Source organism: Phaseolus vulgaris, chromosome 8, assembly GCF_000499845.2.
Source record: "Phaseolus vulgaris cultivar G19833 chromosome 8, P. vulgaris v2.0, whole genome shotgun sequence".
In the NCBI taxonomy this organism is placed as follows: domain Eukaryota; kingdom Viridiplantae; phylum Streptophyta; class Magnoliopsida; order Fabales; family Fabaceae; genus Phaseolus; species Phaseolus vulgaris.
This window is the reverse complement of record NC_023752.2, coordinates 10,206,722-10,227,275: the sequence shown is the minus strand read 5'-3', so window position 1 is coordinate 10,227,275 and position 20,554 is coordinate 10,206,722. Positions and strand designations below refer to the sequence as shown.

At 33.8% G+C, this 20,554-nt stretch overlaps 1 protein-coding gene across 1 annotated transcript; it reads right to left on the bottom strand.

The window, feature by feature from the left end:
- Positions 1 to 18,228: 18,228 nt before the first annotated feature.
- LOC137823486 (uncharacterized) lies at positions 18,229 to 19,976 on the bottom strand. The gene is made up of 2 exons (XM_068628651.1): positions 18,895 to 19,976; positions 18,229 to 18,568 (listed from the first exon to the last, which is right to left on the bottom strand). Exons 1-2 carry the CDS (start codon positions 19,796 to 19,798, stop codon positions 18,255 to 18,257), a joined length of 1,218 nt encoding a protein of 405 aa, XP_068484752.1. The 5' UTR covers positions 19,799 to 19,976; the 3' UTR covers positions 18,229 to 18,254.
- Between the last annotated feature and the right edge of the window lie 578 nt (positions 19,977 to 20,554).

Sequence of the window (20,554 nt, the reverse complement as noted above, 5' to 3'; positions counted from 1 at the left end):
AAAATAAACCTTTGAAAATTAATGAAGGTTAAAAAAATCTTCGTCATTTTGCTGAGGTTTTAGAATAAACTTTTAGAATTTAACTAAGGTTAAAAAACCTCTGTTATTTTGTTGACGTTTTAGAAAAAAACCTCATTAATTAAATCAATTCATAGGGTTATGTTAACCTCCGCTAAATAACCTCCACTAAAACCTTTTTTTCTTGTAGTAACCCTCTCACTCTCACTTATGAAAACAGTGGTTAAGTGGTTTGTGACTAGGGTTTTTGCTATCAACTGTTTCGATTGCAAATTAATTTAGCGACCAGTTTTGGTGGTTGTTAAAAGATAATCTTTTGTAGTGATTTTTTTTCTTGAATTTTCTTTTTCTTCAACTTCTTTTTTTGTTAACTCCTTATCTTTTCTTTTCTTTTCTCTCAACTCCCTCTCTTTTATTTATTTTTCTCTCAACTTTCCCTTTTTTGTTTATTTTTCTCCCAATTCCTCTCATTATAAAAGAATCATTAAATATAAATCAATTTTAATGATAAAAATAATTAATTAGTATATGGACTAAATTAAATATTATTTTAAAAACTAAAAAATTATTGGTATTTAAAGTAGTCTCTATTACTAATAAAATTTATAAATTAATTTCTACATTGATATATAATTATTTACTAATTTTAGTGGTTGTTAAAATTTTTTTAACTAATTATATATTAATTTAAAAATTATTTATTAACAAAAGAGGGTAGTTTTATTTGATTTTGAATTTTATATTAAAATCAAATTTACTTTTATATTTAAATATGATGACTTTTTAATAAAAAAATCAAACCATGTCACGGATAATATCCTGGTACACTTTAGATTTATTGTCATCGTTAATTTTTTTTTCACGTTTGACCTTTTTTCTCTTTCAGCCCTGTTTTTTTTGTTGGTCCCTTTTTCTTTTGTTTTGCAGTGCAGGTTTTTTTCCACGATACTGATATCATATTAGAACCAATATGTGGACTTTTATCATAGAAGGAGTGAAATGACGTATTAGTGGGTTTAGGTGAAAGGGTTGACTAGTCTAAAAATATTAAATTCATATAGTTCTTGTACTTATATGTATAATATGCCCTTCAAACTTATTTATATGTGAGTAACGTTTTTGACCTTCTTCACCAACAAACTAAATTAATGTTTCCATGATTATGATAGTAGTATTTGTTTTGTAGTCAATGTTGATGAAGTATATAGATATTGATGGTAACTGTGTTTTTGACTTTGCATGCAAATAGTTTCACACTGTGTAAACCCTAATTCAGGGCAATACACTTTATTTTATTTTGGTCATTTACTTTTGAGGTAATATGGTTTTTTTTCATCATCATAACTATGAATAGCACTTTTTAAAATTGAATTATAAATTATTAATTTAAAAAGTAAATAATAGAAACTTGTTTTAGACTAATGAAATTAGGTTTGTATTCACTTTTACGATGTGAAATATTTTTATTTTTATAATATAAAATGTTATTATTGATGGGAAAAAACACACGCCGAAGCAACACACATAATCACGAATCAACTACAGAAAATAAACAATAAAGAATTTAACGTAGTTCGGTCGCCAACTGCAACCTACATCCACACGGACAACTATTAGGTTTCCATTATTAGATTTTTATTATTTTCTGTTACACATCAATTACAAGTACAATGATCTCTTCAAATATAAATTATAAAAATTCACTCATTAAACATGGTGTCAGTTAGCCCAACCCAATTGATCTTAACTTCATACCCAACAATTATATGATTGATGAGAGATCTCCAATACTAACAATAGAATGATTTGTGTTTATTGTTAAGATTTGAAATTATTTGATAAAACAAAGGGTATTTTAAATTTTGAGAAAAAATTTCGTGAGAATATATATTTTAGTGGGATCAAATTATAGATTGATTTAAGCTTAGACTAGAAAGCGTGAAAAAACTAGTTACATTTTCACGTTTTAAGTTTGAGTTTCATTCTTTAGCATGAATTAAATTAAGAAAACTGATTAAGTTGTGAAGAAGATAATTATCTCTGCAAAGGAATATCAACATATTGCAATGGAAATGATCCAGAGCTTGTGTAAAAAACACAAAATAACACGTGATTGTATACTTGTTTTTAGAAGTATTAAGGAAAATGGACCTCTTAAATAATATATCAACACATAATGAAATTATAATTTATTTTTTTTATTTATAATATATTATATTTAAACCTTATTTTAATTTAATTTCAGTATATTTTTGCAAGTAATTTTTTTATATACCCGATTTCATATAATGAGGTCATGTCATCACAATTAGGAAGGAAGTTCGACATCTTAAAGTAATATATCAACACATAATTAAATTTACAAAGTATTATGTTTAAACTTTATTTTAATTTAACTTTATTCCATACATGTAGGCATAATTATTTTTTTTATAATACTAGTAAATCCCAAATTACCAAATAATTAAAACTTGAAACAAAGGAAGTTTAATTTAAGAAAAAGTTAAGAAAACACTCTAATTCAATCATTTTAATTTTAGAATGTTACTAAATGCCATGTTACCAATTCAATGAGATTGGAAAAATAGGACGTAGGTTTAATTTCATTATATACTTTTTACATCCTTCTAATTTTGGTGTGTTGTTATTTTCCATGTATTTCGGAATAGATTTTCTGAAATATATTTCTTATTTTCTGAAAAGTCCATTCTAAGTGAGAGGTAGTTCAAAAAATTAATAGAGTGAGGAAGAAATACCCTATTCAAACATGACTCTTTTTCCAATGCACTCCCATAATTGCTAAATGCACCTATAGTAAAAGTAAAAAAACTAAAATACCTTTACAGTATATTTTACCTAAACTTAATTCTTCCTCCTTTAACTTTCACTTTGTCCCTGGTTTTCTGGTTTGCATAAGAGAGTTGATTTCATCATTGTTCTACACCACACTATAATGCCACCATTGTACTCTACATTATCGTCACTACATTGTCACTAGAGCGTTGCATCTTCATTACTACTCCATTGTTGTTTTCACCGATCAACATGTGAGTGTGAGTTTTTTTATATTTTGGAATTGTGTTTCCAAGAATTTCCTAGAATGATTATTTCACTAGATTTTGCTTTCAAAATTGGGATGCATAGTTAGTGTTCCAAAATTGTCATCCTAAAACACTTTTCTAGAGTTCCCATTCTAGAACATGATTTTCTAGAATTCTCATTCTAGAATATGATTGGCAATTTCTTCCTGCACCCAATCAATTGTGATTGGCACCCGACGAACTTTCTAAAACTCTAGTGTACCCTTGTCATCTTTATTTTGAAAAAGCGTGTAGGGTGTGGTGCAGAGAAACTTGATTTGAGTTGGTGATGATTTGAGCTGCAGAGAAGCCATCCGCAGCACACCACTACGTGCCGCATCAAAACATCCGCAAGTCAAAAATCAATTCCGCCTAAAACAATCTGCAACGCATACGCATGTTAAAACTCACCTTGTCTTCTCTGGTGCCTTCCTTCACCGTCGTTGTCCTCACAGATGATGCCTCACGCAGCGCTCCTGGGTTGGTCTTCGCTGTTGGGTGCGTGGATGCGAGTTGGGTGCGACAATGGGGAAACGAAACTCTTCGATGTGTGATTGGATGCGAGAATAGGGGAACGTTGGGTGCAGAATGGGAGAACAATGGGTGCAGAATGGGAGAAACCCTTGGAGGTGTGATTGGGTGCAGAGATCACTTAACTCTAATTTCATTTTTATTAAGGACAATTCAGTACTTTCACAAACGCAATTGGGTACATGTCTAATTTGATTGGGTGCAGAGAGAATCAGCCAATATGATTTTGGAGTTATTATTTTAAAAAGAATCGTGATATACTCACAACTGCATAAGAGATGTGTCGGTTGACAACGGTTAAGCTGAAAAAACAAATATTTTATTGAGACCACATGCGAACATGGAAAAAAATTAAAAATACATAGAAAATGGTGTGGATTTTACGAGATTGGGGTCTTCACCCATTTAGATTTTCTCGCGTTTCTTCTCTATGGACTTGGGATTCAAATTTTTGGGTTTGTGAATTGGGGTGCACTTTGCATTTGTGTTTGTCTTTTTTATTGGAGCATAATATTTTGCAGTGATCGGTTTGTCATTTTTTTATTCGATTTATTTTTCCATTGCATTTTCGGATTCAATTTTGGGGGTTTTAAGGGTTCATGACCGCAATCAGAATTTGGGGTTTGCGTTTACAGTTTAGGAGTTCTACTGTTTCGATTTTGTTTTTGTTTTCTATTTTCATTTCTTTTGAAGGATTTTGATGTCCTTTATATAGTGAATTGATGGTTTTTGTTGGTGATTTAGGTTTTTAGGTTTTTTTTATTATTTTTGGTTTGTCATTTTTTATTCAATTTATTTTTTCATTGTCTTTTCATATTCGATTTTTGGTGGTTTTTAGGGTTCAGGGACACAATCGGAATTTGGGATTTTCATTTGCAATTTTGTGTTTGCATTTACGGTTTAGGGTTTCTACTATGATGATTTTGTTGTTGTTTTCTATTTTCATTTCTTTTGAAGAATTTTGATGTCCTTCATTTGAAAAATTGATGGTTTTTGTTGGTGGTTTTGAGTTTTTAGGTTGTTTATCGTTTTAGATGTGGTTTGTTTCAAATGTTATTCAGTGCTTAAGTAGTTTATTTTCTTCTTAACAAAGGTAATAATTTTTTTTATCCCTTATCAGATTGGTTTGTTTTGTACCAAATCTTATGGTAATCTTTCCACATTCACTCTATAAGATTACTTATTTATTTTTTTAACCAAAAACAAGGTGAATTTGTTTCACTAGAAACAAGTACAGTACATGGAATTTTAGTTAGTGTAAAAGAGTTTTTGTTGTGACAAATGTATCTCTAGTTATAGACTAAAAAAAGGGAATGCCACTTTAGGGAGTTCCAAATTTAGTGTACATTGCGTAAATTTTTATGGGACAACATATGTGTCAATTTGTCAAAATTAGATATGTATATATTATTGTGTTTTATTACTTATTTGAGTTTATTAATGGAAATACAAATAGAATGGGTATTTTTGCATTTTGGGTATTTAGGGCAACTAAGTAGGTAGTTTGTGTTCGACTTTGATGACTATTAGGAACAAATCAAGTCCATCACATATCCACATTGTAGAATATGTGTACTTATTATACTTAATTACTTTGAAATGGTTTTTGTTATATAATTTAGTTGATATGTGTAGTTAAAAACAATTAGTGGTCAAACTTAGTAGAATAGCAAAAGTGAAAATTTAAACTTTAAGTCACATGATCAATAACCATAATGTTCATACAATGAATTTAAAAAAAGTTACTAATGTATTTTTCTTATTCCATATAAAGGAAAGTAGTCATGGTTTTCGAAATAAGCACATTCCATAGAAATTGGGCGTTTTTAACCTCTTTACCTTGTGTTTCCGCCATTTTGTTCCTCATTCATTAATGCTAAGTACTTTTCATATGATAATACATAGGCCATTAAAAATGTCAATTGCAATTGTCACGGTATATAGATAATTGCACATATGTAAACTTCTGGTCATGTACATGTTTCTAGAATCGGTGGGCATATGGAAAATTTGAAAACCTTAATATTGTCCACATGTTAGTGAAACAATGTAAAAAATACGACATTTATGTCATTTAAGTAAACTACCTTAACAATGTTGTTAACCATTCAGTTAAAACAGAAGACTCTTTGATTTAGAGTAAAAATCTTTACCTAAAAGAACAATATTAATGAAATCAAATACAATAAAATTGTGTTAAACAACATATGGTTGGGATGACATACATTTTTTAAGACTAATATTGATCCTACAACAATGTCAGCTCCAAATTCTGCATCAATTAACACCTTTTGATGAACACTTGCGCTTGCAATCCTTGTTGGATCATTTAATGCAAGGTTTTGAACATAACTTTTGTCTTAAATGCATCACATTTACATCAAACACAATAGTACACATGATACCTTGAAAGTTATGGACATGCCTTCTATTACGATACGATTGCAAGATTTGACGATGGAAGTACAATCGATTGTTTGATGTTACACAAATATGAGAGTTGGCCATAATGATGTCCATCTATTGCTCCTTCAAGTTAATGACATAAAAGTATAAGTTTGCTTAAAAATGTAGCGTAAAATTGTCAACATGATGAACATTACCATGAAATTCAAGGAATTGTTGTGCTCATCTTAATGGATTGGAAGTAAAATAACGTCGATGACTTTTGTCACCTATGCAATTTATAAATTATTGTGTGTTGACGAGATCTTCAAAGTCTCGATTTAGAATAACATCTTGCACATTACCTGTAGCTTTAGGAATTACATTTGTGCTGGAACTGCATCGTCGCACGAATGATGCAATATCACTGGTGTGTGTATATAAAGGCCATCCATTCATCTATTACAAATCATTTTGTTGAAGAATGAATGGTGTGTGAAGTTTAAGTTAGAAGATAGGAAAATGACCAAGTGCTTAAAAGGTATGAAATTGGCGCATGGTGACAAACATATATTGTCATGAATTGGTATTAAATTATTATTATTTTATTAAGAATCAATGAACCTTTTCCAATGAAGCGTATAAATTGGTATTAAATTATTATTGTTTTATTAAGAATCAATGAACATTTTCCAGTGAAGTGAATGGTGTACGCTTGTATTTACTTTTTAAAGTGGAACATGTCATGAGGTTGGTAGGTGGGAGCATTAACTCGCAAGGCTGGTTTGTTGCTGGAATGCTTCCATTAAGATTTTATTTCATTACACACGTACAAGGTGATCTCCAACTTGTGAATTGAATGTAAAGCTCATCTCCAAAGGATGTATTGAATGGTTTTGGGTAGTTCTTCACTTGCACATTTAATACCATCTACGTTAACTCATGATTAGTCATAGTTTTTCTTTCATTTATTAGGGTTCTCAAATCTCACTGGTACTTCATACTTACTTGTGTGTTTTCAAAACGGTGTAGCATACAATTTTTTTTTATTTTTTTACTATCTAGAACATGTTTTTTTTTTACTTTGAATACCATACAATGTGGGACGGTCTTCTTTTATTTAGTAAAAAATGTACATTAATATTTGCATACAACAATCTTTTTTTATAATGCAGACTATGAACAAAATGGAGAATATTTGCCTTGCCGAGATTTCTTTGTTTGAAGAATGTGAGACTTCTAACACAGTTAATAACAAAGGAATTGATAATTATGATGCTTTGGTTGCTACAGTAGGTATGTCTTTTGATAGTGTTGATAATGTTAAAAAAAATTATCAACAATATGCCATTTCAAAAGGTTTTGCCATCAGAACACAAAGTTTTAAGAAAGGATCGGACAAAGAGCTAAGGTACTTCATGTTGGTGTGTACAAGAGCTAAGAAATATGTCTGGCCTATTACAATTGAAGTTAATACCTAACCATCTCAAACTAATGAATGTCCAGCTCAAATAACTGTTGGATAAAAAATGGAAAATGGTATATTATGTTTATGCACCAAGAACTTTCGCATGACCTTAGCCCAACAAAGTCACAGTTGTTTCAGGGTAATAGAAGAATCAATTTACACATAAAGAGGACGCTTGTTATCAATGACGATGTTGGGGTACGAATTAAGTAGATTTTTTGGTCGTTTGTTTTTGCAACTGGTGGTTATGATAATCTAAAATTTGTTGAATGAGATGTGCAAAACTATGTCAGGAAACAAAGGAGAGCTTAGGGAAAGCACTCTTAACTTATTTCTCTCATATGAGGTAACTTAATCACCAATTTTTCTTCGACACTAATTTGGAAATTGATGACCGCAATTGCCATATCTTTTAGGCAGTTGCATGAAGTCGGGCAGTGTGGGAAAACTTTGAGGATGTTCTATGTTTTAATACTACGTATTTGACGAATAAATATGACATCCTATTTGCACCATTTGTTGGTGTTAATCATCATGGACAATATATTTTGTTGAGTTGTGGACTACTATCTTCAGAAGACACAAATGGTTTTGTTTGACTCTTTCAAACTTGGTTGCGATGTATGTCAAATAGGCCACCCCGAGATATTGTGACTAACCAATGCAGGGTAATGCAAAATGCAATTTAAATTTTATTTCCTAATGCAAGTCACATGTGGTGCTTATGGCACGTCATAAAGAAATATTTAAGAAGCTGCAGGGGTATGTCAATATAAAGAAATCAAATGTGCAATGAAGACCGTAGTGTATGAGTCCACCAATGTTGATAAACTTTTGTCGTCTTGGGAAAAATTCATCAGTGCATATGATTTGAGTAACAATGTTTGGTTGACTACCCTATTCAAAAAATGACAACGTTGGGTGCCATGTTTTCTTAAGAATTTCTTTTGGGCAAAGATGTTAACAACACAAATCAATGAGAGCATGAATGCCTTTTTTTATGGGTATATCAATTCAATGAACACACTCCAACAATTTGTTCATCAATATGACAATGCACTACAAAAAAAAGTAGAACTAGAATGCGAAGCAAACTTTGCTTCGTTGAACACTGTTATTCCTTGCACATCCTAGTCTAGCATCAAAAGACAATTCTAAATGGAGTAAACACATGCCAAATCTAGTGAAGTGCAAGAAGAATTTAGATTGAAAATGATTTTTTTTGCTGATAATGTCTTTGTTGAGGGACAAACTTGTTAGTTCAATGTCATTGAAGAGTCCTTCTGTAATGAATGAACTAAACACATCAATTTAGAAGTGTGTTTTAACCTAGACAACCTTGATATTTTTTTCACCTGCTTGTTATTTGAGTTTAGGGGAATTTTGTGTTGACACTACTTGGTTGTTCTTGAACAAGAAAAAGTCGCACAAGTACTAATGAAGTATGTGTTGACCAAATGGAGTAAAAATCTTCGCCGAAAACACACCTATATAAGAGATTCATATGAGACCAATGACAATGATCCACAAATTGATAGATATGATAGGTTGTGAAAGAAGTTTTATGATATAGATGAACTTGCAAGCGGCTCAACAAATGCAATAGACTTGTTACATAAACATGTTGATGCTTTTTTGGACAAACACAGGGATCATCAACAAACTTCTACAATTGTACCCAAACAGTATTGTCTAGCCTTACTCCACCACCAATGTCACCTAATGATATGACTTTGAACATGAACGTGGAAGTTCGTAGCCCTATCGTTGTTAAAAGAAAGGGACGACCACGGTATAATGAAAGAAGTCATGGATTGAGAGAGGTCACGAGTAAAAAATTTAAGTGTTACACGCCAAGTTGCCATTACTCATAATTCGGTTAATGTAATGCCAAACTTTGTCTAAATTGAAATTTTTATGATAAAGTGAAGTATTACATTTATGAATACAATGGAATATGACATATATGAACATACTGTACACCAAGTTTTTGGAGTTGAATTTCTTCATTTGTCTTATAGGACATGTTGAAACAAAGAAATGTTGTAGATATTCCTTATAGGATGTGCGTTCAAAGTGAAGTGAAAGTCAACACATTGGGATAACAAATGCAGGTGAAGGGGTTTCTATAAGTTATTGTTGTTGTTACTGGTGTGAAAAGTTGTTAATGTATGTAGACAACTCATTGAATTGTTTGCAATTTAGGTCTCAAGCGGAGGTATAAGTGGGTGGTGTATATGGCACATCAGCAGGAACAAGTCATCATCATTTTAAGTGAGACTTTAGTTTAAAATAAATTTATAAAGTAGTTTAGGATTTCATGGACCATATATTAGGCCTAATAGCATATAATAATTAGGCCAAGTAGAGTAGAATAATGTGGCGCCTTGTATTTGGGCCAATAGAATAGGATAACAAACTATCTAAGGTTACATTTGGGCTTCCTTAAGCCCATTGTACACCCTAGACATCTAGAAAGAGAGAATGAGACACCAAGGAGCTGCACATACAAGGAGGACACATTCTTCACATGGGAGAGGCATGGAGAGTCTGACTAGTCACATGGCATTCTCCCATTAGCTCTTCTAGATCTAAGGTTTTATTTTGAATTTCAATTTTCTAACTTTGGCTCTCTTTTGGGTTGACCCCAACACTATAAATAAATGTGTTCATCTTATGTATTTTTTAGCTTGAATAAGAATTGTTATGTTGTCAAACCTTTTGGGTTGACCCCAACACTATAAATAAATGTGTTCATCTCATGTATTTTTTAGCTTGAATAAGAATTGTTATGTTGCCCAATTTTGGTCATACATCTTGTTCTTGAGCTTTTTCTATGGTAGTCTTCATTGTAGCTAACCCTATACTCTCTCTTAGTGAGTTGACTTCACCTCTCACTTTACATCTTCACCAATTCCACTTCAAATCACCAAAGTACTTTTTTATCTCCTTGCTTCCACACTATTGCCAGACCATCTCCAAGAAAAACATAAATAAAAAACAATGCTAGAAGAAGTGAAGTCTATCACATTGGGTTATCTATGCTATGCCTTTTAAATACTTAAGAATATATTATCAATTATTGATATACTTTAGGTTGTCATCAATTGTTTCATTTTAGTTTTATGACCTTGATCCAATCTACGATAGGCATACCTTGCATTATACACTTGTTTTATGATAGTCACATTCTTTTTATTTTTCTCCTTAATTGTTAACATAATATTTCTAGGCTTCATTGAACTCTTTGTCATATAAAAAAACATCAATTTCTCATCATTTGTTAATCTACCAACATATGGGCGACCTATTAATCTATTTGTCAAGTCGTGATTATGAGAGACACAAAGTAATTTCATAATCTCTTTTACTACTTTCTCTTGAAACCTACACACTTTCTACTTCCATTAGCATTTACTTCTAAGTCCTTCCTTTATCATTTGCATATATTTTCTCTCTTAAACCTAACAATACATAGATTTTTCTTCTTTGTTATCCATTTTTTTCACTACAACAGTTTTTAGCTTAGGCAACGCCAAAATAGACCACTGGTATAAAATTGTTGCCTAAACATAGCGAAGGCCACACTTTTACTAATGTGGCTTAAAAATTATAAGAAGCCACAGTTTTTTACCCGTTCACACTTTAACCCACGGTTTCTATCCCGTTGATATTTAAGCCATGGTTAAAAAATTGAAATAATGTGTGGCCTTTTAGGTTTAAGAAAAAATTTAAATTAAATATAATATGTGGAAAAGATTTGTCTTCTTCCCTTTCGTAAAACTGATCACACAAAACACTCTCCTTCCCGCGCATGTTCTTCACTTCTTTTGCGAAAATTTTTCTCGTGCGCCATCCTCTACCCTAAATCCTCTCGCCATCTTTTGCGGAAATCTTTCTCGTGCGCTTTCTTCTTCCCAACCCAAATTCTGAACTTGGGTGGTGTGAGTTGGAAACCCTAGCTTGTAAGTATCGTATTTTCTCCATGTATATTTGAATCCGTGAACTCTTGATGAACACACTACTACGCAGGTGAGCATTGCAATTTGGTGGGGGTTGGACGGTGAAATCAGTGACCATTAGAGGCAAACGAAGTTCTTCGTGGTGAGGAGGTAGAGGGTTTCCTTGAAATCGGTGAAGCCAAACGAAGAGAATTATTACTTTAAAATGTCTTATTACTTTAAAATTGCATTATTATCTAAATTCATTTTTATTTTTATCTTATTACAATGTAGAGAATTAGTGAGCAAAATGTTGCAAATAGGGCACAACAAAAGTACATTCATCACATGGGACCAACCAATTTTGCTAGAATTCATGCTGAATTAGTAAGATATTTCTAATTATGTTTCAATATTTTAAATCTAATACAAAAACATCCTATTACTTTTTTCTTATTGTTTTTTAATATGTAATTGTTGTAGCGTGCCACTAAAAAGGTAGGAGAAAAAGTTACCCAAGCTGAAATGTTTATTACAACTCGTCAACGTCGAGAAGGTCGAAGAGGAAAAGAAATGGATGAAGAAACATATAATATCATTGTAAGTTTTCAAATATTTATGAAGTACATATAAATATATTCTTTTTAATAATTAAAATTCATTCTCTTTTATTAGACTAAGCTTCAAGGTTCTATTGAAAACTCAAGTGAATCTGCGGAACAAGCATTTCAATCAATATTTGGGAAAGAGAAACCTGGGAGAGTACGGTGTTATGGAAAGACTATGACACCATCAACATTTAAAAAAAAAGGAAGAAATTGCTGCTAATCCTGCCTGCTGACCAGAACGCAAGAGCTTTGCCTCGTCAAACCTGGATCGACTTCTGCGCCGTGTTAGCCTCCGTCCTTCACCGCGATCCACCTCAAGAACCTGCAAAAGACAGAACGGCGCCGCTGCGGCCGATCACGCTCCGACGCCCAAGTCAGCGACTGAACCACCAAATACTAAGAGAAAACTCAAGAACTCTAAGAAACCGTGCCCAAATTCTCTCTCAGCGTACTCAAGACTCACAAGCGTAAAGAAACAATCTGAACGTGCGTACCTCAGAAGTTCGTTAGAAACTCTTATATACCTGGGCACTTTCTCTCTCCTGGCAGTTACACATCTGGACACGTGGCTCGCATCTAGCTGTACACGTGCCATCATCTGGAGCATCCTTGACTTGGGCGCTACTTCCTGCTCTTCAGGTTTTTTGGCTAAGTTACTTATGCATGATACAACTCAGTGCATAGCTGCCTTGGAGCGTGATCTCTTCTGGGTGGCGAGTTCGGGTGCCTTCGTACACACCTTCCTGTGGTCTCGCCGGCCGCCTTCATGATCTGCCCTACCTGCTTCACCGTGTATGTTCAAGTAAGCTGTCTTCCGACCTCATCCTCTGGCCAGCTGGGAAATAACTATCTGCCTTCATCTTCGGCGATGTCCTTGTTTCGGCGATCTCTAATTACTTGGTCGCCTGGGTCCACATCTGGCGACTTCATCTTCAACCCGGTGACCGCCGGTTTAGGTATGCTGGAGATCGGAGCACGCCAACTTAATAACTGGCGACCACACGAACCCCCCGACTTCCTTCCCTTATGCCAGCCAGGTGTCCCATCCAACACGCCTATATAATAGCTCGATGCCACGTCATCACTTCCGACTACCAGGGCGGTACACAAGCCCCCCAGTCTTAAGCGAAGACTTGTCCAACGAAAAGACTAAAGGAGTCACGTCACTACCGATCTACGTGGCGCTGGCGCAGAATTCCAAACGTTCATACTTTCTGCTTTCCTGACGCTCCACCAAACATTCTCCCAATCGCTCGACACGTGGCTTCATCAACGGTCATCTTTAGTTGTCATTTACGCTTCCAAAAATCATTTGAAAAACCCTTAAACCCATTTCACTTCTACTGTTCCATCACCTCTTTGCCTTCCCAAACGCTCTGAGTTTCTTCTGCAAAAACCCACGACGCTCTTCAACCTTTTGAATCCTCAACTTCCTTCAGCGTTCTTCTGATCATCGAAAGGTACTCCCTTTACTTCTTCTGTTGATTTTTCCTGCATTTTAACCGATTCGAATCATCCATTAACTTCCTGGTGCATACGTTGTGGGTTGTTTCTTCTGCTTCTCCCTTCTCGTAACTTAGGGCTTCGTCTCCAGATGATCCTGCCTGCTGACCAGAACGCAAGAGCTTTGCCTCGTCAAACCTGGATCGACTTCTGCGTCGTGTTAGCCTCCGTCCTTCACCGCGATCCACCTCAAGAACCTGCAAAAGACAGAACGGCGCCGCTGCGGCCGATCACGCTCCGACGCCCAAGTCAGCGACTGAACCACCAAATACTAAGAGAAAACTCAAGAACTCTAAGGAACCGTGCACAAATTCTCTCTCAGCGTACTCAAGACTCGCAAGCGTAAAGAAACAATCTGAACGTGCGTACCTCAGAAGTTCGTTAGAAACTCTTATATACCTGGGCACTTTCTCTCTCCTGGCAGTTACACATCTGGACACGTGGCTCGCATCTAGCTGTACACGTGCCATCATCTGGAGCATCCTTGACTTGGGCGCTACTTCCTGCTCTTCAGGTTTTTTGGCTAAGTTACTTATGCATGATACAACTCAGTGCATAGCTGCCTTGGAGCGTGATCTCTTCTGGGTGGCGAGTTCGGGTGCCTTCGTACACACCTTCCCTGTGGTCTCGCCGGCTGCCTTCATGATCTGCCCTACCTGCTTCACCGTGTATTGATGACTTTTTACGGCAAGTGCACCGCGTTTGTCAGAAGTAATAATTGTCCCTAAGGACGGATATCGATCCCACAAAGAACAGTGAATCATTGAGTACAATATTCGCTAAATATAACAACAGAACAATAAAAAAGAGTGTGAAGTGATTATGTTGGCACTGATCAATAAGAAAACAAACAAAGAATTAGTTGCTTCAATTGGAAAAATTGGGATTAAGTTTCATCTCTCTCACTCTCATGTATTTTGATTAGCATGTTAATATTAAGTTCTTTAATTGAAATTGATGCCCGTATAAAAATCATTTATATCGATTCCTCGCATATAAAATCCTTAAGAATGTTCCCTAACTATCGATCCCTCGCATACTTATAAGAACAACTTAGAACGAAGCTCAGACGTTTAATAGCAATTAACATTTCAAGTCTATTCCTAGCACTCAAATATGTTAAGTATTGTTGTTTAGGTCCGAATCCTAAAAATACCTCCCGGTCAGATTTAAGATTCTCAATTTGTCACGGAGAATTAAAAGTAAAACAACAATACCAATAATCAATCAAGAACTGAATATTAATATATAAAATATCACCTCAATACATAAGAGTTTGAGCAGATTACTCCCAATCCCAAAGGGTAGAATTAGCCACGCATACTTCTATCACCTTCCATTCTCCCAATTGGGTTACAATTCACTCTATGGTGTTTTCCTCTCAATCTGGCACACTAAGGTTGAGCCTCTAGCCCTCTATTTATCCTAGTTTTTCTAGGGTTAGGTTGTTTCCTATGTCGCGCTAATGGGCTAAATGATAAAACATAAAAAAGGCCCAATCTTTCTTTGCATCTTTTTCCATTCTGGGACCTTCTATCTTTATCTTTTTAGCTCAAATCATTCATCTTTCATCCAAATCTCCAATCTTCCTTAGAAATCTGCAATTAACACCAAATTTGGGAATAAAATACTCTTATTCAAATAAAGATCATAAAAAATGTAAAAAGGTATAAATTCATAAATTAGGGATTATTTTATATGTAAATTAGCAATAAATCCTCATAAGTGCCTATATTTTAATATGAAATATTACTGAAATTAGACACTTATCATGTATGTTCAAGTAAGCTGTCTTCCGACCTCATCCTCTGGCCAGCTGGGAAATGACTATCTGCCTTCATCTTCGGCGATGTCCTTGTTTCAGCGATCTCTAATTACTTGGTCGCCTGGGTTCACATCTGGCGACTTCATCTTCAACCCGGTGACCGCCGGTTTAGGTATGCTGGAGATCGGAGCACGCCAACTTAATAACTGGCGACCACACGAACCCCCTGACTTCCTTCCCTTCTGCCAGCCAGGTGTCCCATCCAACACGCCTATATAATAGCTCGATGCCACGTCATCACTTCCGACTACCAGGGCGGTACAGCTGCTATAAGAAATGAACATGCAAATGAAGTGAGTGGCATGGCGAAGAAAATTGAAGTTATAGAGGAAATGGTAAATTTTGTGGTAAAGCAGCAAAATCCAGATTTAGAAGAGGATGACATAAATAATATGATGATGCGTGTTTTAACTAAAGAAAGTAGTGGATTGTGGCTACATTCATCTGCATCCACCTATGATTCTCATTATGAGCAGGTATATATAATTGAAAATTGTTTACTGGACTTTGAGAAATGTTTTCAAGTTACACATGAAATTGCTTTGATTTGCAATGTTGGAGAAGTACATTTAGAAGTTACTATTTTGTCCTTAAGTTTCATTTGTTTTTTGCTTGGATCATGGAGATATAAACACATACATAATCATATTGGAATTTCAATCATGTTAATAAGTTTAGTGATATAGATTGGAATATGTGGTACTCTTGATTTTGTGTTGTAAACACATGCATGCAATTGTCTAGTGTTACATCAAAGTTGAATGGATTTGATTAAGACGTGTTATTGATTATTTATACAATTATATTTTGGTAGTTATAATTATTTTGTTTGAATTAGATTTTAATTAGTATATATTTATGTATTTTTGTAGCTTGAAGGCAATGAAGACTATGAAAACAATCTTGAAGAATAATGAACTTATTGATATGTAGTAAAGAAACAATAGACTATGTTTTTTAACTAAGTTTGTAGTTTTAACTTTGAAGACATGATCGTTATCATTAGACTCAAAGACAAATTTTTTGATTATGTAGTTGGAACACATCTATTGAAAAATGTGAGATTTTTTGTTGAGTCACTTCTATTTCAATACACATTATCATTCAATATTTATTCTTGTTATCCTGAACTTTTGTATGAGTAATTATTCTAAAACTAAAAAAATGTATTGTTATTTTTGTCACTACTTTAAGCAACGCTTTTAAATTTGTGGTTGTTATCAAGATTTTAGGCAACGGTTTTAAACTTGTTGTCTTTATAAAAACCGTGCCCTATTACCAACAACCATGCTCACCTAGACCACGGCTAAAAAACCGTTGCCTGAACTTTAGGCCACGATTTTAATGCTTTAGACCACAGTTTTACACTGTTGTCTAAAGTAATATTTGTTGTAGTGGTTGTATTTGACCTTAATATGACAATAACAAATCCAAAATTATAAGCTACATTTCTTGCTCATTTCAACATATCATTCTGGGTAGCGAATACCTACAACAATATATTTCATTCACAAATTTTGCATGACAACTTTTTCATATAACACCAATAACTTTTATCTCATTTGTTAGGAACACATCACTACAATCCTGCAACATACATTCATTATCTATTGCATCATAAGATAGAACATGCTCCATATGAACATCGTCTATACTCATAAATAATAACTCTTTCAAATGAAATGTAAGTGTAAAAAAAAACAAAACAAAACAACTAAATAATTTTTTTAAGCTTCTAGAATACTTAATCTGGATGGTGAAAATATGTATTCTAGAATAGTAAATCTGAAATACATATTCACCTTTTGGATTACGTGTGTCAAAACTTAAAAATAATTATTCTAACATACACCTTCCAAAATAACACATGAAACACGAATTCCATGAAGTTGGTTCCAAAAAAATGTCTGGATTAATTATTCCAAAACATTAATATAGTTGCTACAAAATATGCTTTCTGAAATTAAAAAAAAAAAAAAAAACTTTCAGAGACAGTAATCTAAAAAAAAATTCTTTTGAAAATTACCCTCAAAACCATAAAAACAAAAGCAAACACCAATGAGACCCATTCATACCTTTTTGAAAGTACTCAAGGCAATCTAACTTCAAATCACAAACATCACCACCATCAAAACTTGTTATAATAGTTATACTTTGAACCACGATGGAGAAATTTCAGCACGGGAAGAAAACTGTCACAAGGAGGAAGAAATTTCAAAATAAAATGCTAAGAATAAAATGGGTATTTTAAAAGTTGTGGAGATGCAGTTAGCAGTTATTGGGGTGCCGGAAGTAAAAGCATTCATAGTAATATTACAAGAAATAGTTGTACTAAAAGAAAAGAACCTAAAATGTATTTGGAGTGTACGAACTGGGTTTATCCTCTCAAACTCATCAGAACTAGAGGTGTTTAATGAAATAGCTTTTAGGAGAATATTTGTAAAGTAAAATTAATTTCACACATGAAATTATCTTCAAAACTTGAAAATAACTATAATGTAAAAAAAAGTGACAAATGAGGTTACTTTTTTGTATTTGAAAATACTTTTAATTGAGAGTAAATAATTATTTATTTGAGGGATTAGGGTCTAAATAAAATAATAAATCCGGTAGATGAAAAAAAGCAGGTTACAATAATCTAATTTTATGATTTCTAAGAAAGATTTGCATGAATATTAATCCCAATGTCTTAATCAACTAATTGATATTCATTTCTGTGTTTTGAGTTTTCTTTAACACTGAAAAAAAAAATCCCAAAAACCTTTTATAGTTTTTTTCTGGTCTTGACATTTGCTATTCAATAGCATTCAAATGTTGGTTTATTCCTGTTAGCATTTTCTAAAGTTTAGTTGGTCACGTGGATAGAATATAACCAAATTTAACGTAACAAAATTCTCAATATGAAAGTTCCACAAGTTCATTGACAACCTGGTGTAGTAAAATGTCAAATATTTTATGCTCAAACTCCAAACAAATTTCCTCATAATTTTCACCCTCACACATGCTTTTTCTTGTGAAATCTAATTCTCTCAAATCATTTTCTGTAAACTTGCAAAGCTCCTTCGTTAATTCTGATAAATACTCTTTTTTGTGGTTGATGTCAGAGTAGGAACATTCATTGTCCTTGCTTGCTCTGTCTCCAACATTATCATCCAATAACAGTTCAGAAAATTCCCACTTTGTCTTTGGCTTTAAGTGGCTTGTGTAATCTACAATAATAAATGTATACACATCATTAAAATGTATATATCATAACTTGAATCCTAACAAAAAATTAAACTGCGATTTGTTACTTAAATTCTAATACCAGACACTTTTTTCTAGTTACCAAGGGTGACTCTAATTACCTATGCTTACTATAACTTTGAATATTTACTATGAAATCAGCATTAACAACTGCTACACACTAAGCACCATGCATATCAGTTACCATTCCACGTCTACTCCTTAAACGGATAAAGCAAACTAAAATTGAAAAGGTATAATTTTAATCATTGCTAAACAAGATAAAGAACAAGGGCATTCAGAAACAAACCTGAAAAATCGGGTCCATAAAGAAAGGAAAAGTCATTGTCATCTAGGACTGAGATTGGACTGAAATTCTCCGAGCTACATTCAGTCTCTATCTTCTTTTTTGATTGTTGTTTTCTTGTATTTTTCGAGCGTTTTGGTTCAGAGGGCACTTTCTTCTGCTTATTTGGCAATGTTGGGGTTGTTCTTAACCCACTAGGACTGCTACCACCTTTTCTTCTATTACCACAACTCTTAGAACATGCAGAAACTGGTGCCCAAACTTTAGCTTCATTGTGATTTCGAACCTTTGAACCATGCTTAAAAGGAACCACTCTAGGCTCGTTCTCAAACTTGGAAATTTTTTTTCTCTTTGTTAGGTTCCTCTCCTTTGTCACACCAGCAATCTCCTTGTTCTTGATTCCCTGCTTCCTTCTCTGTCTAGATTCTTCCAACCCCATTTCTTGAATCCTCGAAAGGGATTCAACTTTATGATCTTCACTCCCACTATCCCAGTAGAACACAACATGGTCATGGTTTTTGCTTTTGTGGTGAAACGGTGCAGGAACCTCTCTGAATGATGCTGAGGTTTTCACTTGGTGATGGTTGGCTTGGCTTGTGTCAAACTTGAGCAAGTAATCCACAAAGTTCACTGACCTACTTCTTGGAACTGAATCTAGGGTGTTTGTGTTTGATACCAAGTTGGTACTTGGCAGTGAATCAAGCCCCATTAGCCTTGCCACCACTCCTGGTTTAGTTGCATTTAGCATTGCATCCTTATTATGAACATGCACTACTTCTGATGCATATGGTTTTGTAATGGGGTTAGAATTAGGCTGCATTAGAGACCTATTTCCATTCTCAGCACAAAAGAGAAGGTGAAAGAAGTCAGAAAAACAACCAGGTTTTGCATGACTTGGTTCAGCCATAATCACAATTTCAAACAAAAGTCAGAAACTGTTGTTTGAGGAGGTAGAACTGGTAGAGAAGATGGTGATCATTGAAATGGTTGAAAAGCATATAGAGAGTGATAGGAAGAGGGAGGGAGAAAGGAGATTTATAATTAGAAAACTATGGAGGGTGTGAAAGGATTGTTGAGTTCACATTAGAGTGGAATGCTACAAGATAAGAGTAAGATATCTTAAAAGGAGACAAACTACTTTACCAAATTTAAGAATACCAATAAATTTAGTCTCTAAATTTATAAAGATGCCATTTTAGTTCTTAAAATGGTCAAACACAAATAATTTGAGTCTTTAATTTGAAAATTTATTTCTGGTTCAAGAGGGCTTGTAAGGGACAAGAGAGAGACTGTGGGATTGAAATATTGGCCGAGCAAGCAAATTGAACTTCCAAACACACCATTTGTGTCGCCTAGTTTGACTAATTCTTATTCCCTTAATTTTATAATGTTAGACGAAGTAATTACTATTTAATAATATCACATTAATTAGTTTAATAATAAAAAAACCTTAAACAAGATTAGGGAGGTGTTGAAAAAGGTAAGGTATAATTAATCTTCCTCGCACACATGGGTGTTGGGAAATGGTGATTGATCGTATGTCCTACTATCTTCGTAAATGTAAATGTTGTTTCTGCCATTTTAGGACAGAGCTGCCGAAGTTGCTGACTTGATTCAAAGATGAGAATTTGGTTCTTGGCATTGCCAATAGACATGTTCATAT

Coding starts and splice junctions, on each gene's coding strand:
- LOC137823486 (XM_068628651.1), bottom strand. CDS start 19,798: ATGGCTGAACCAAGTCATGCAAAACCTGGTTGTTTTTCTGACTTCTTT. Junction 18,569..18,894: donor TTATGGACCCGATTTTTCAG/GTTTGTTTCTGA, acceptor TTATTATTGTAG/ATTACACAAGCCACTTAAAG.